The sequence below is a fragment of the Morone saxatilis genome, unplaced genomic scaffold (genome assembly GCF_004916995.1).
Source record: "Morone saxatilis isolate NCDOM2014 unplaced genomic scaffold, NCSU_SB_2.0 Contig8, whole genome shotgun sequence".
Lineage (NCBI taxonomy): Eukaryota > Metazoa > Chordata > Actinopteri > Moronidae > Morone > Morone saxatilis.
Genome location: NW_023340257.1, coordinates 9809251 through 9825627, shown reverse-complemented (window position 1 = coordinate 9825627; position 16377 = coordinate 9809251). Strand labels below are relative to the sequence as shown.

The window sequence follows — 16377 nt, the reverse complement described above, 5'->3', positions numbered from 1 at the left end:
TGTGTGTGTGTGTGTCTCCCTGTGGCCTGCTATTAGCACAGTAATGAGACACCTGTTACTCTCACACTCCTCCAGCATCCTACATGTCCCTCTGGGGGAGATCAACAATCTTGCAACGGCAGAGGGGCGATGACAGGAAAAAATAGAGTGAAAGAAAGGAAGACACCGTGAGAGAGGCAGAGGGAGAAAAAAAGAACAGGGAGGATGACAGGAAACTGAGGGGTAGAGCCGAAATAGAGACTGAGAGGAGGAGGGATGATTTGATTGAGACTGTGTGCCGGGGACAAATGTTGTTCATTAAAGGTAATTGCCTTTCTCAGTCAACCTCCTCTCGTTTGATTTTCATTTCATTCTGATTTGTCGGTTCATTTCCCATGTGAGCGAGTTCGCACACACAATCTACTCACCTCTCCGTTCTCAACCAGAAAAGGGGGAAGGAACAGACTCGGTAGGATTTATACTTGGGCACATTGGAAGTGCAGACGTGATCGACTGAGTGACACCCCGTGATTTCTAAACTCAAGCATGAATATTTAGGACTTTTTCCCCCTCCTTCTGCTTGATACATATTTATGATCATCTTGTCACTGTTTGAAAATAGACCTGACGATGAGCTTGCTGCAAGTCAGGAATACTTGCATCTATCCATTTTATTAGTCATGTCAGGCAACAGCCACGGAGCTTCCCAACAACTTCCTTTGGATGCTGCATGGGACCTCTGGGTGCTCTCTGGCTGGAGCTGCACAGGCAGTATTCTGAGGTGCTTTCACCAGTCATTTACTAGGGTATGGAGACACATGGATGCCAAATGCTGTGTTCATTTTAAAGACAGAATTATAAATAAAAAGATGAAATTTAAAAAAAAAATCATATATATGTTGATATTTCAGATCTTACGTTTTAGTTTCCGGTTTAATCAATTCATAATTTTGCCTTTGAAATGTTAGAAAATACTATATGTTCATCAAAGTTTCAGAGATCCAAAATATATAGAGACATTCAGTTTACTTTATTACCAGAGGACATTTTTGCTTGGAAAAAGATCCGTGGATTATATAAAAGGTAAGGCAGAAGGGTTGCTTATACTGTCCTGACAGAAACTAGGATAGATCTAGGTCAGGGCATCCTGAGAGAGGGCCTGCCAGATGTTTGTAGTGAAGACAAAAATAATAAATAAAAACTAATTACATAAATCACTAATAGTTTCTTCTAGGTGAAAATGATGTGTAGGTAGCACAGTGGACAGAGTGGCACTGCACAGTAATTCATAGGGAGCTTGGGATGCTAGCACCATTTTTCATCTTAAAAATACCACACATAGGTGTTTGCTTTTGGCCCGAGGCCCACCAAGTGTCAGTTTGGGAACCCCTGACCTAGAAAGTCGAAAATATATGTCTTTTCCCTCTCTAAGTATCTTAGTTAGTGCCACAGTGGTAACAGAGCTTTTACATTTTCCAGCACTCCCCAGAAACAGCAGATTTCTACACTGTAATTTAGCTGGAGCAGTGATTGCCTGGACTGCAGTACTCATATTATTTCCTAAAGGCTAATGGAAGTAAAAAAAATAAATAATAATAAAAAAAGCAGCTTTCCTTAGCTTGTTGAGAATGTAGACTGCTTTTATCATGGCTGAGGCTTAATGATAATACACTTTTATTTTCCCCTGCAGACAGGATTGACGGGTAAAGACCAATTCCTAACTGTGAGGAAGGCTCTACTTGCTACAAGACTTTTCAAAAAGACTGAATGGCAGCTAACCTAAAATGAACTTCAGGGTTTAGGTTATTGCTACATAATACATTGCTGGCTTGGCATCCATTTTCTGGGCGAATAGCTCCACTGGAGACTGTGAATGGATTATATTCTCAAGAAGGTGAAAGTACAGAATCAGACAACACAATCCCAATGACCTGAAATCCTTTGACCTCTTTATTCCACACACCATTTAGGTAACAAACGTGGTTCGATACAATCAAATTCCCACTTTTTTGTATCAAATATAACTGGTGGAAAAATGTACAAATTGTCAGCATTTATTTTTTTACTATACATTGTACAGTAGACTAAAGATTTTGCAGTAAATTGCATTAAGTTTGTGAATTTAATTCACACCAGCAGTCGACATGAAACAGCCCCCCCCCCCCACTTAAGGCTATGCTGTAGCAATATGCAAGAGGCTCAGCACTGCCTGGCATGCTCTCGTCTCTCCTGTCCTACTGAAACACTTTCCAAATGTAAAATGACTAAGACCTAGAAGAGGTTTCCATTAATGGAAAGGCACATGTCAGCGTGACCCGTTCAGCACAGAACGGCTTCACCAGAAATGTCTCTTTTGACTGGCATTTGCGGAATAATCCAGTGAAAAAACTCCTGCGTATCTGCTTCAAGAAGTTGGTAAAAAGCCATTATGACACAAACTAGTTCAGTCGGGGGAAATAAAAAAGGAACGTTGCACCTTTTTACGATTGTCAGAGTTGTTACAATCAACAATAAATAACAGAAAACGACTCGATCGATTGGAATGACAGAATGTAAATTAAAATTTGAGCTCTACAAAGAATACAACTGTTTGCATAAAACATACATATGAAGGCCTGAACATAAGGACATCCGAATAACATAATTTATCTTTGCTTTGTACACACACTCAAAGACAGCACATAATGAAAATACATTCTCCGTCTGTCCGCTGGTAAGTAAACAGAACCAGACGGGCAATCAGGCAGACGTGCGAGTAGACAGAAAAGCAAATGAATAAAAAATGAAAAAAATATACAGTATACACCCCATTTCTGCCAAACAAACTGTCCATTTCCACAGTGTAAGCTGCTCATTTCCATCCCCACAGTGTTTGGAATAGCATCCTCATCTTTCAGGCATTAATATCCCAATTTTCTTAACTGGATTTCTGAATGGATGGCTGGTTTTATTCCTTTGGGAAACAAGGGAAAGAAAGACCTGGTGGGCAGTCGAAAAGGCACTGCAACTGGTCAAGGTCTGCGCCCGTCTTACATCTCCGCCCTCCGATTGGTTCCCTTGTCTCGACCGGCTGCGTCCTCTTCGGCCTCCTGCTCTTCCTCTTCGTAATTCTCCTCCTCGTTATTCTCGGCCTCTTTTCTGTGATCCCCAGCCTTTCTTGGTCCCTCCTGGTGTTTTACGTCATCCTGGAGCAAATCATAAGCACACAACACAACTATTTAATGGCCACTGTATGCAAGAATCGGGATGTTTTTCCACTAAAGATGATCTTAGACGTTTAAAAAAAAAAGGTTTTCATAACACCATTTCACTTGGAAATTATATTATCTGTCTTCATGTCTTCCTCTCACTCTCATAGATTGTTTTTTAAACTCACAATTTCATGCCATTTTAGCGATTAGGAGACAACCAAGCATGTAGGCATAATTACAGTACAGCTAACTTTTCTATCAGAGCGGCAAAAACATGAAAAGATACGTTTAAATCCACATAGATTCTGTGGTTTGTGACTGTGTGAAGAAGGAATGGGTGTCTCCTGCTTGTCTGTCTACAGGACTGTATGCACAGGGTTTTAATTATATTGTAAAGAAATAGAGGCAGAGACTGTAAAGGTTCAACTGAAACACCTCAGCCACACCAACTGTGCGGCAGTGGATGAATGGAGCTGAATGGAGTAAAAGCTCCACTGAGCTCAAATTACAGAGAAACTTAAGTACGTTCAGTCATTAGGTGACTGGGTCTGGGTCTGAGTATGAAACACAAGTCAGTAAAAGAAGTGGGGGGGACTTAGAGACACACCACCATATCAGGTTATATGAGCGTAAACCACGTGTTTCATCCGCATAATAAGGGTTTGTTTACACACATCTCAAATCTTTTGTACTAACCACAAACGAGGGCAGTGAGACAAAATGACTCTATACATGAATCATGACATGGACAAAACTGACCGTTATATTCAAATATATTCAATCGTAATTCATTCCTGCTTCAATTTGGGACAATGGTTGTTTGGGGACTTTAATTTTAAGCCATGTGTACAGCCTTCCTGGCAAAAAAAAACTAGGGATTATAAATAAATGAATGTCACTCTCCAAGGAGGTCAGGAGTCAGGGTCAGTTACAGAACAGCACAAAGTAGTAGGGGGTCAAATGTCTTGCTCAAGGACACTTCAGCAGGCAGGGCAGGTTATCAGAAGGTTTGTACTCAACACTGGAGATTATATCACTTCTTAAAATGACCTTTTAGAAATATGACCATACCTGTGTACATTATTTTACAACATTATGTAAGCAAGAGTATTAAATATACTATATTAACTTTAATAGATTTTAAGGATATAATGTGTTCTCCATTCGAACAGATTTCTTCTTTAGGACACATTAAATAAACTCAGCCCCGGTGGTAACCTGAGCCCCCGACAGACTCAACATCTGATCTCCCTCATTTACCAGGACACACACGGGCAAGGTTCAAGTTACGGGGACAAAACACAAGCATGCACACACATGCTGACACAACTTCACCCCCTTGTAGCCAATACATCCAATACATCAGTGTAAATATTGCTTTCCGGATGTGATATCAAAATATTTTTTTCCTATGTCCTACCTGGGTTCTTTAAAGGTAAATGTTTCATAGTAAAAAAATAAATAAAAAGGAAAATACTAGAAATCTTCTGATTCTGGTTCCTGCAGAAGAACCCACCTGTTCTATGTTCTCCTCGTTATATGGATCCTCTCCTTCCTCCTCCACCTCCTCCTCTCTCTTCTGCCCACCAGCTATGTCCTCCTGAGCCTTCAGGACACCAACAGGAAAAAAGAAATACATTATAAAACATTACTTTAGGAAATAAATGTATGTTCTCCCGGTGGTTTCAGTCAGTGTAAGAATAAAGCTTGTGTCTAGTGATACACACCTCATCCTCCACTTCTTCCTGGTACTGGTCATCCAGCGTGTCTTCCTGTTGATCTGGGTTTCCCGCCATCTGCACACAAGCAAATTACACACAGACAAATTAAAACAGTAAATTAAATGTCATTTATTTTCCTTGAGCCTGAGGTTTCTTTTCTTCCCCTGTAGCCTCCACTTCTCAAACCCTCACAGTCAGTTTCTGCTTTTCTCTGCCATTTTCAACATTTTCATCTCAACCTCTAATCTTCTGGGTCGGCGCTCAGCTATTTTCCACCTGCTGTACTTGGTTCTGTTGATGCTGCGTGTAGTTTCTGTGTGTTTGACCGCTGTTGTTCTCCGGCCCCTTACTCACCACCAGTTCCTCCTCCACAGCAGGCTGATCGTGGCCTTGGTGCGTCTCTACGTGTTGAGCTGGTGCTGCCGGCTCCTCTTCCTCCTCTACCACCTCCTCTTCCTCTTCTGCCACTCTGTGCTGCGGCCGCTCGTCCTCGGCCTCCTCAAACTCGTCCTCTCCCTGGTTGTTGGGGTCGTCCTCAGGATCCAGCTCGCCATCGACACCACCCTGCAGAAGAAAAGATAGTAGTAAAATAACACAGAATTAATTAAAGAGCGCAAGGAAGAGGTAGAGTAATGGCACTGGCGGGTTAACATTTGCATAAGATGAAATTGTATGCTGCATTAACATCAGAATAAGAGCACGAGATATGATAAAATGACTGCAATAAAAGTGCAGTGTGGTGGATTAATAACTGAATGTGTTTGGCAGGATGAAACTGATTGTGGGAGTTGGTGTACTCTGATGCTGTATTAATGGCCTTGTTGGTATTCAGAAGACTTAACAGATCACTGGGTTGACTGACAAGTGGAAGATGAATGTGCCAACGCCGGACAGTGGGCAGGGAGGATGAAAGAATCGATTTCTGGATGGATGGCTGAAAGGACGTATGACATATGATACACCGGCGTGAATGTTAAGTGACTGAATGAGCTGAAGGGATAGACGGATGATGAGACGGAGAGAACACGATGGCTAGACTGTCACCTGCTGATGTGGTGGCACTCTGTGATCCACTTCTTGTTTCTCTTCCTCCTCATGTAACATATGAACATCGCTCTCTGTTAACACACACAGCACATATCTGGAGTTATTATGATGTAATGATTAACAGTTTTAAGTATCTGTTGATTCAGGGTATTTCTTTTTTTTACTGGTAATCTTTCTGTCTCACCTTCATCGTCAGTGTGACGGTCCTCTTCTCCTTGAACAATATCATTGTCCATATTCTCATACTCGGTCCTCTTCCTAATAACATGACATAAGATAAGTCAGTGACAGACAGCTAACACAAGATCAAGTCACAAGGTTTGTACGGAGCTACCACTCAATGGAATATGTAACCACGCTCCCTAACAAAGCCACGAGTAAAGCCAACTTTTACTCTTTTACTCTTACTTGTTTGTGTGTTGTGTGTTTGCGGCCTATGGTATTCTGATGTGCTGTTATCATAATGTATCCTAGGGATCTCGTTTGGTTTCGTTCAGTTTCTTTTATCTAACACTTTCCTCATCCCTGGTAAAACAATGTTTGGTTTAATTTTAATTTGTGTTCATTTGTTTTTCTTGTGACATTATTTAGCTATTCATAACTAGACAATGGAGAGACTGACAATGTATCTATTTATTAGTTATCGTTGTTATTGTTGCTAGTATTGTGTGTGGGTATGAGTTTTAGGTCAACAGTGTATGTGGTTTAGTGTGGATGGCTCTTGTACATTGTGTGTGAATGTTTTGTATTTTTATTCAGACCTCAGGAAAAATTGTTCCTACCTTGACAGCTAATAGGGATCTGAATAAACAATAAACAGCAATGACAGCACAGGGCAGTCAGAAGAGCCCGGGCCACATCAAGGCAGAGCTATTAATGTTGAGAAATGTGCATGCGTATTACAGTGTGTTTAGAATTTACTGCTTGCTATATAGCAGTTTTTATTTCGAGCTGTTGATACATTTCTAGCTGCATGTATGTTATAGAATTTGTGCGGTAGAAAGATTCCAGTTTGCCCTTAAGTAGACAATTCTGCATATCAAGACCTTTTTGTCTTAGCACAAATTTAATCATAGCATCCAAATGTTCCTGGATGTGTGTGTTACTGCCAGGATCAGACAATAAATAGTTTGGTGAGTGGCAAACGTCAGAGGGAATTACTACTTCCAGTTTGCATGAAGAAGATGTAATTATTGGTTCGGGTTAATCAATGCGTTACTAGTCTCATTTAGTGTTCCTTTTGACATTTCTTTAGGAAAAGATAATTAAGAAAATGGCCGACAGCCATGGCTGTCCCCACGTGGCTTTTGAGGGAATGTGGCAAGAAGACTAAAGATAAAAACCATCTTTGAGTCATTTCATTTCACTTCTTGTCAAGTGTAATACTTGCTTTAAATTTAAATTGCAATAACTTCCAAAAGCCACAGAAATCTCACAGGTGGACATCCTAAAAGCTGGACAAATGGAACTATCTGCATTGCATTGAGTTTAAGTAAGCATTCTGCATGTTTTTTTTCATTTGCATAACCAGATTTTAAGTGATTTCGAGTCTGATTTGAAATCTGACCTTTGGTGCTCCTCTCTGAGCAGCTGCTCCCGTCTGTCAGCCTCCCTGTGGTGCTGCTGCTCCCTCTCCTGATCCTCCTTCAGCCTCTGCTCCCTCTCCTTCAGCACCCTGTCCCTCTGGACCTGCAGGGCCTCCTGATGCAGCTGGATCTGCCTGCGCTCCTCGGCCCTTTGAGCCTCCAGGCGCTGCTGGTCCTGCTGCTGCTCGTAGGCCGACTTCACATGCTCCACCTGGGCGTGTGCCACGTGCTGCAGCTGGGCCTCCGGATGCAGCTCTGGATGGGGACCCTTTGAGGAGACAGACAGATGCAAAAAGAAAAAGTCAAATACACGGAGTGGCTGCTAATTTGACACATCAACACAGAGGTGAGGTATAATTCATCCTTTGGGAAAGTTTAGATGGAAATGACAGCATAAAACAATGAGCACAACACGTAGTAAGCAAGCTGTCATTAATCAAAGGGGTAAACACTGAGGAAAGGTTGTAATTCATTCCGGTTCCTCTGGGATTAAAGCAAAATGATTAGCACTTTAATTTGAGCAGTAGCTGTGTCCCCGAGATAACAAGGAAACAAGTGACTAATTTATCATTCAAAGGTTTGTTATGTTGTTCAAGGAAGCTAATCTCAAATGGTTTTAATGACACAATTATGTATACAAGTTTTAAATGAGAAAACAGTTACTGTAAACTAGTAAAAGTCAGATGAGAGACAGGGAATTTAAACCAGTTCAAGGCCTTTTAACCCCGTTCAGATAAGACTGAGTAGTCTAAACCAGTTCTGACCGGCTGAGGCTGGCGTCTCTGTCGGTCCAGGGCGTTCTGGTCCGGCTGTTCTGGTTCTGGCTCCTCCTCTTCCTCCGGCTGCTCATCCTGTGGTTGGTCTGGGTCCTCCTCCAGCTTCTGAGGCTGTCCTGCTTGAGCCATCTCCTCTTCCGCCAGCTCCCTCCTCCTCTCTGCCTCTCCCTCTCCATCCTCCTCTTTGTCTGACAAGGTGTTCTGGGTCTTGATCTCCGACTGAGCGTGCACCTCTTGCCCTTGATGGTCCAACTGAGCATAAAAGCAAAAAGAGAAATAATTCGATTTTGTATGTTTCCATATTTACAGTATGCCTTTTGTCCAGATAATAAAGTGATCCCAAAGAATCCCACGTTACCCTGGACTCGGTGTCCTGGTGAGCCTGGTGATCTTCCTCGTGGGCGGGCTCCTCTTTGTGTGGCTGTTCCAGTATTGTGGCCTGCTGGGCTTCGTGAACACGGGACTCGGGCACTATGGCAGCTGCTTGCGGCTGCTGGGGGGCAGGATTTTGTTCAGGCTGTCTCAGATTGGGCATCCTGTTCAGGGACTCCCTCAGCTGCTTGTATTCATCCACCTGCACCTAAAGGAAACAACACACACAAGCATAAGAGGGCTGAGAGAGGAAATCCCTATAATATGTGAACCTTGTGAACCTCGAGACAGAATAGGCCAGATATTGTTGGTACCGTACGAAATGTAGCAGAATATTTTAACACATTTCTCTATAACTGACCGTGCGGTTTAGACCAGTATAGCATTAAATGACATCATTCTTTATACGTGCGCACACACTTTCTAACCCGGCCAGGGCGTGAACTCTTTTCGAATTCTTGCTAGATTCCTCCCCTCTCTCTTTGTCCCTCCATTACATATTTCTGGCTGATTGGCTGGGACGCGTTTTTAGATGCACTGCTCTGACAGCTCTGACTAAACCTAACCTCCTGGAGTGAAGGAAGGAGTTGTGTGTGTGTATATATAAGTGTGTGTGTGTGTGTGCCCGTTCAACCAGAAGCACTGATGGAAAACAGGACAGGCTTTAAAATAAATTAGCAAATGCAGACAGACAGAACGAGAGAGAGAAAGGGGGAAAAAAAGGAGGAGAGGAGCGTGAGGGAGTATCCAGCAATGCAGACTGAAAGGAGGAAAGCATTTGAAGCACATCAGCAGAGTACTGTATGTTCAATAAACCATTCAGGCATTTTCAAAGGTCAGTCTCAGGGAGAAACGGCAACATCTGATCTAATTACCCAAAAACCCAAGCAGCACCTCAGGCATCTTTTTTTCCCCCTTCTCTACTGGAGATTACACAGTCCCCGTTTAAAGTAAAGGTTAAAGTAAGGCTAAGAGGAATGCGGAGCGAAGGAGAGAATGTTTTAGTTGCACCTCATTGGTAACAGAAAGTCCCCCGTGGTGTGGCTGTTTTACTCCATTAGCACTGTCCTAGTCTCTCGTCTCACTGCTGCAGTCAATAGAATTTGCATATGTACTTGATGGGGGAGAAAAAATATGTGACCAAAATAATTGTAATGTTGCAGTTCAGCATCAATCAGCTGACTGGAGTAAACAATGAGACTGCATCTCTTCAGGCTTGTCCTACCTGAGCTGCAGCCAGCGCACTCTTGTGGTCTTCCAGTGTCAGTGCGAGATTGTCGTGCGATGCCTTGAGGTCCTGATGCTGAACCTGAACGCACAATAGCAAACAAAAACCATTTATTTTTTGCGGCTTATATTTCACTGCCCAATATCTGACACAAGTTGTTTCTCATAGCAAAAGTTGACGGATATATACATGAGAAAGAAGAGGAAATAATAGACTTAGTCTCACCTGTGCATCCTGCAGCTGTTTGTGAATTTCCTGGTGGGCTTTCCTCAGCTGTTTATTCTCCTCCCTCAGGTTATATACATTATCTGCCATCACAAACGGCAAACACATTAGCAGAAAGCATGCATCTAAACAGGAAACCCATGACACAAGAGCGATATTAAAATAATTACAAAAATAATTAGAACCACCTGTATTTTTACGCTTTTATCTTTTATGTTACAAACCCTAGTTCCACTTGTCAGTTCATATCCAGGCTCAAAGCACCGGCCACATAGTTCTGTGTATAAATAACTTAGAACCATATTGAAGATGTGTTAAGTAATAAGGCTTGATGTAGAAGACTGTTATTTGATACTAGATCTAAAAGTCTACACATAAAGCACTTACACTTGGACTCCACACCTGCAGTATTTGATTAAGTCAGAAGATGGAGACAAACAATGGCTAATGATGACACAACTACAGAAAACTACACTGCACTGGTACAATGTATGTGTGTGGAACTGAGTGGTGCTGAAATACAGTATATACAGTATATATATGTGTGTGTGTGTGTGTGTGTGAGACCATCGGTACCTTTGAGCTGGGAGATTTCCCCCTCTTTTACTTGCTGCAGTTTTTCGTAGCGGTCTTTGTGTTCGCCCAGCAGCCGGCTGTGGTCTTCGCCCTGGACTTGGTGCTTGTCCTGCAAGTCGTAATACTGCTTCTTCAGGTCCTCGTGCTGATTCTGACAGAGAATAAAAAGATGATGTCACGGGTCAGCAAAACATAGCTAGCCTAGCTGGGGAGGCTCAACATTATAAGCCACCAATGACACCTTGTTAAGGCCTACAACAATTCATTATTCATTTCCATAAAATGTTTTGTCAAAGCCACAAGGAGCCACTGGTGAGGGGCTAAAGAGCCGTAGGTTGCCTACCCTTGGTCTATGTTTTGTTTTTTCTCATTTCATAAAAGCACAGGTTCATGAAAGTACACACACACACATACTTTACACCAAAGAGAGGAAGGATGTAGTGTGGCGAGGTCAGAGAGAGAGAGAGAGAGTTTGTGTGCAAATGGATGACAGGAAGAAAGAGGTCTGTGAGGATGTCTGTGTTACTGATAAGAATAAAGGAACCTACAGGGTAAGCATGTGTCTGTGTATGAGGGGATCATAATGATCTATACCTTTAACATCTGATGCTGTACTTGTAGAGAATTGAATCTGCTGCTCGACTCTTGCTGTTTGAGCATAAAAACAAAAACAAAACAAAAACTTTTATCATTCACATTATTGAAAAAAATGAAATTGTTTGTAGTTCAAGACTAATGGTACTGTCACAACAGATAATGGTGAAGAGATTAATTATATCTGATGGTGGCAGCTGTAGTAGCTGTATTTGTGAAGTGCTTTTAAAAACACAACAAAGGTAACACTACAAAGCACTTGATTTAACAAAGCAATAAAAGCAGACAGAAAAACACAGAGGACAGGTGATAAGAGGCAGATCAAACGCGATATTTTTAAATGATGATATGAAGTCAAAGCAGAGGTGGTAATTATGTGGAAACAAACCTTCTCCTTGTTTATTGACTGTTGTGCCTCCAGTTTATAAACCAGATAATCTAGAAAACAGAAACACAGAACAGTCTTATTCTAATTTCTTTATAGTTCATTTTAACCTGTGTGATGGAGAATTGTGTGTTAACTTGAGAAATGACTTGCTTTTGATGGAGAAAAGGTACAAGAACAACAATATTATTCTGACTTACATAAAGTTCATTCAGAGGTTTTGTAAACTCCATAAAAACTCAAAGCCACATTTCCATAAACAGCTCAGTCCATTCACAAAAAATGTGTCTTCACTATCCTGTTACAAAATAAAATACTTCTATACTTTTATAGATATGTGATGCTGCAGATGGTGTTTTTATTTTATTACATCAGAATTCATTTATACATTTACATTTATTTAGCAGATGCCTTTGTCCAAAGTGACTTATAAGAAGCAATGCAAGAGTTACATATGAATTTCCCACTCCAGTGTACATACACCGATATAAAGATATAGTCAGAATTGAGCATAGATGTTATTTTTCTCACCTTCTTTGGCCTTTTTGTGCTCCAACCTCTCCTTCTGAAGAGACTTCTCTAACCGGGAGCGATGCTCGTACACCACTGCATACATAAGACAGCGAAGAGAGGGGCCGAATGAAGATGGAGAGAAAACACAAAAGGTTTAGTGAACTCTATTGGGGCCACGTGGAAGGCAAACAAAACTAAATGAGAGCTGTAACACAAATATGCACAAAACATATGTGCTCACAAATACTTTGCCTTTGGAGCAGTAGACAGAAAGAGGATGCTCAATTCATGGTTGATATGAGATCCAGGTGTGATATTTATTCAACCAGACTGCGATCTCAGTACATGACAGCCGCTCCATCGGCAGGAAGCTGTGGTATTCCTCACTGGCCTGGTGGTCCAAAAGTGTTTACAAATACTACGAGTTCTGCTTCTTCTGTGTCTGCTGGGTGACACTGTCTGCCACAAGCAATAGTGAAACCATGATGAGGTACAGAGAGTGTGTGAAAGTAGTCGACAACGTGATTGTATGGTAAATAATGAACAAACACTGTCCCTAAAGCTCCTTCGTAACCAGAAAGCTCTTGTATATCTCTTTATTTGAACTGAGATCCTGCTTTAGCTCTTACTTTCACTTCTAATCTCTCCAGCTGTCCTCTAAACTCTACTCGCTCACATTTATCCCCCCCAATTTATTTATTTATTTATTTTTTTAAACCTTCATCAGATTCGAGATGAAATCCAATAAAACTGAAATAATCCCTGTGGGAAATGAGGGTCATTGTAGCAGCAGAGATAATGCAGCATAACCCAGTGGTTTGAAGCTGATACAGTAGATAGTTACACATATAAACAATGCAGCAAATGAATAAGGAACAGTAGGTTTGCATGCTGCCGGTCCTGTCACCCCAGCTGCACCCATCCTCGCTTTTGTTCTTTCAAATTAAGCCTCACTGATAGAAATCCACTGAGGGAACTTTCTAGAAAGCTCCTGTGAGCCTGAGCGGCCTATAAACAGACTATTCGGGCTCAGTGTGCGCAGAAGGGAGGTTGGAGCACATAACAACCGGGAAAATAAACAAAACAGGAGGGAAGATTAGGGGGAGATGAATGGAGAGATATAAGAAGATAAAAATATCTAAATGAGGTAGATCATTTAAACACGTCCTGCTCATCCTTAAAGGACCAGTGTGTAGGATTTAGTGGCAACCAGCGGTGGAGTTGCACATTGCACATTGTCAGCTGGTGGCGGCAAATTGCGCAAAAAAAAACTAATGGCCCTATCTAGAGCCAGTGTTTGCTTTGACCATCCCGGGCTACTGTAGAAACATGGCGGCCCCTGTGGAAGAGTCGCTCCCTCTTGAGATATAAAAGGCCCATTCTAAAGTAACAACAATGTTTATGATTATACACTGATGAAATCATAGTTCATTAGTGTATAATCATAAACACTGTTTAGGAGGAACACAGTAATATGCATAACTTTGGGACACAGATCAGATTGGATGAATAGAGTTAGAAAACTATACTGTGGCCTGTTTAAAAAATATGAAAACAATGTCTTGTAAAACTGAATATTAGTCTAAATATGAACTTTCATTCAACAGATTCAAATTCAGTTGTCGTCATATTGAGCTTTTATTCCTCAGATTTTAATTTGAGACCAGTTGTCTCTGAACACAGCATTTCAGCACCCATCCACTCTGTGTTTAGTAGATAACAATCACCTCTATAGCTTAAAGTAGTAGTGCCATTCAACTCATTTGAATAAATGATGATTTGAATGACAAGAATAGTAACTCCCATCAACATTTGGTAATAAACACTCCCTTACTGCCCCTAACCTCAGTTCACTCTAAAGTCACAATTTAAATACCATCTATTCTGGCACTAATCCCTTGTCATGGTCTTGGGCCAGCCGCTGACTCAACCATCTTTAAAAAAAAAACAAAAGAAAACCAAACCCAGACTGTTAATACCAAGTCATCTGTTCCTCCAGTTTCTTACATGTTCTCTCTCTGAGTTTTTTGCCTTAGGTTGGGGGGTTGGGCGGCCTAACTGATGATGTGGCTGTTCCTCCTTCTGAGTGCCAACTGAGGGGAAAAAGTGTAAAAGAGTGTAGGGCACAGAAGCAAATGTAGTAGGCACAGAGAATTAAGAGAAAGAAAAGAAATGGAGAGTGAAAAAGAGCTCGAACAGATGGGACAGGCACAAAGATAAACGGACAAACCAGGAGAGACTGAAGGGAAAGAGACTGTCAGGGAAACAAACTGACACACTATGAGACAGAATGAGACGGAGTTAGTACATAATAGGGTAACTCATGGTTACCTAAACTAATAAAAGGACCAACATTAAGTCAAAATGATTAACTGAATAGCTTGGTGGTTAATTGGAACATTTCGTCCTCTTTTCATCTGGTAGAAAACAATGAGTTCTTTTCAACATTCGGACCTTCTCATCTGAGGTTTGGTAAACAAACAGTGGCACAACAGGCTGACTAAATCCGACAGGTTTGGCCTTCTCAATGTCAGATCCATCTCAAATATGACTTTTCCATTTAATGGTTTGTTCTTATTTCAGCATACGCTTGACTTTGTGTGTTTAACAGAGAGATGGTTACAGCTTGGTAATGGTTGTTTTACGTCAGAGCTTTGCCCTCCTTCACATGATTTTATTAGTCGGCCCAGACTTAGTGGGCATGGGGGGGAAGGGGGAGGGGGGGTTTAGCTGTTGTTTTTTAATGAGTGTCTTAAATGCCAACCAATAACTATGGCAGACAACTGAAGTTTTGAAGTACTTACTTTATCTGACCTTTTGAAACTACTGTAGCGTGGCAACACTCTTCTGTTCACACTTAATCGATCTTTGTTGTTAGAGATCACTCTTGTGTTTTTTGTAACCACATACTCGGGGCTACGACTACAAATCAAGAAGAATTAGTGCACTCCAGCATTTCTAAAAAGTAAATAGAAAAACAGATGTCCTACCCTTCTCTGACTGACTCTGTCTCGCGAGCGCAGGAGACATTGCAGGAGGGTTGAGTGTCGGGGGAAAAACACTTATGACTACAACTATGAACAGATGAAGACACTATTGACGTCACCTAATAAGCTTGTTAAGAATGTGAGAGCCAGGGCTTCAACTACCCTTTCTTTTAATTATTAGGCCAAAAGATATTCAGTTTACTGTCAGAGGACTGAAGAAACCAGAAAATATTCACATTTAAGAAGTTGAAATCAGAGAATTTTGACATTTTTTCTTAAAGAAAATTACTCAAAATGATTAATTATCAAAATAGTTGACAACTAATCAATCTGCTAATCGTTGCAGCTACCTATAGTGAAAACTAAATATTGAATTAATGCTAACAAGCACTGTCCAAAAACTATTTTTAATATATTTGATTGTCTTTTAAAACCATCAGTCTTTAATGGTTTTAAGACTTCCATTCCTGTTTCCTTCACAGTTTTCCTTCCCTTATCCTCCCATTTTCAGCCACTTCAAGACAATTTCTGTTCTCAAACTAGTGATTGTGGCTGCCCCCCATCTGCTCAATATAGTAAACGCTTCCCTTTTTACTGGTTATCTATTGCCAAATCGTAGAAAAGACAGTTTCATAACAACTCCTGGAAGCCCTGTCAGAAAAAAAACCATAGCATAGACACCATAGAAATGCAGCGCAGAAGTGATTACACACAGCACTAGTATTACCATGGGACCTCATGTGATTTAGAAATGTGTTTTGTGCAGCTCATTCGCATGCGATACTAGAATTTACCAACATTATCTCCCAGCCGGTGTGGTAATGAAGCTACAGCTGCTGTGCCACGTTTAAAGATGCACGTAGTGTTTCTGCTGCTTTGTGATGCTGCATGTACTCAATGAAGTCAAAGCAAAGAAAATACATTCAAGTTGGTGTGTGATGTTGTAATGTGTCTGACTGAAATCCAACAAACTTCAAGTAAGTTTCTTTCCAAATCCTTTCTTTTGATATACAAACTGACCGCATGGATTTCTTCACACTTCTCTGAGCTTGATCAAATGGACATGGAGCTACATGACATCAGGGAGGTTTCACTCTGCTTGTTGGAGGCTTTCCACAGGGAGAACAGTGAGAAAAGATGAGGCCATGTTGCTCTTAGCTCAGCACAGTTCAGGCCAGTCCACACACACACACACAC

The 16377-nt window shown here is 41.3% G+C and overlaps 1 protein-coding gene across 1 annotated transcript in view; it reads right to left on the bottom strand.

Annotated features, from left to right (window-relative positions):
• Nucleotides 1–1906: 1906 nt before the first annotated feature.
• Nucleotides 1907–16377, bottom strand: part of golim4a (golgi integral membrane protein 4a) — a gene marked incomplete at its 5' end in the record, with an annotated part of 22438 nt that continues 7967 nt past the window's right edge. The window contains 15 exon segments of the mRNA XM_035680050.1: nucleotides 1907–3164; nucleotides 4687–4776; nucleotides 4898–4966; nucleotides 5246–5455; nucleotides 5936–6009; nucleotides 6123–6196; nucleotides 7506–7792; nucleotides 8289–8552; nucleotides 8659–8880; nucleotides 9898–9981; nucleotides 10126–10208; nucleotides 10702–10852; nucleotides 11296–11349; nucleotides 11684–11733; nucleotides 12212–12286. Of these exon segments, the coding sequence (XP_035535943.1) occupies nucleotides 3009–3164; nucleotides 4687–4776; nucleotides 4898–4966; nucleotides 5246–5455; nucleotides 5936–6009; nucleotides 6123–6196; nucleotides 7506–7792; nucleotides 8289–8552; nucleotides 8659–8880; nucleotides 9898–9981; nucleotides 10126–10208; nucleotides 10702–10852; nucleotides 11296–11349; nucleotides 11684–11733; nucleotides 12212–12286 (1943 nt within the window). The 3' untranslated portion in view covers nucleotides 1907–3008.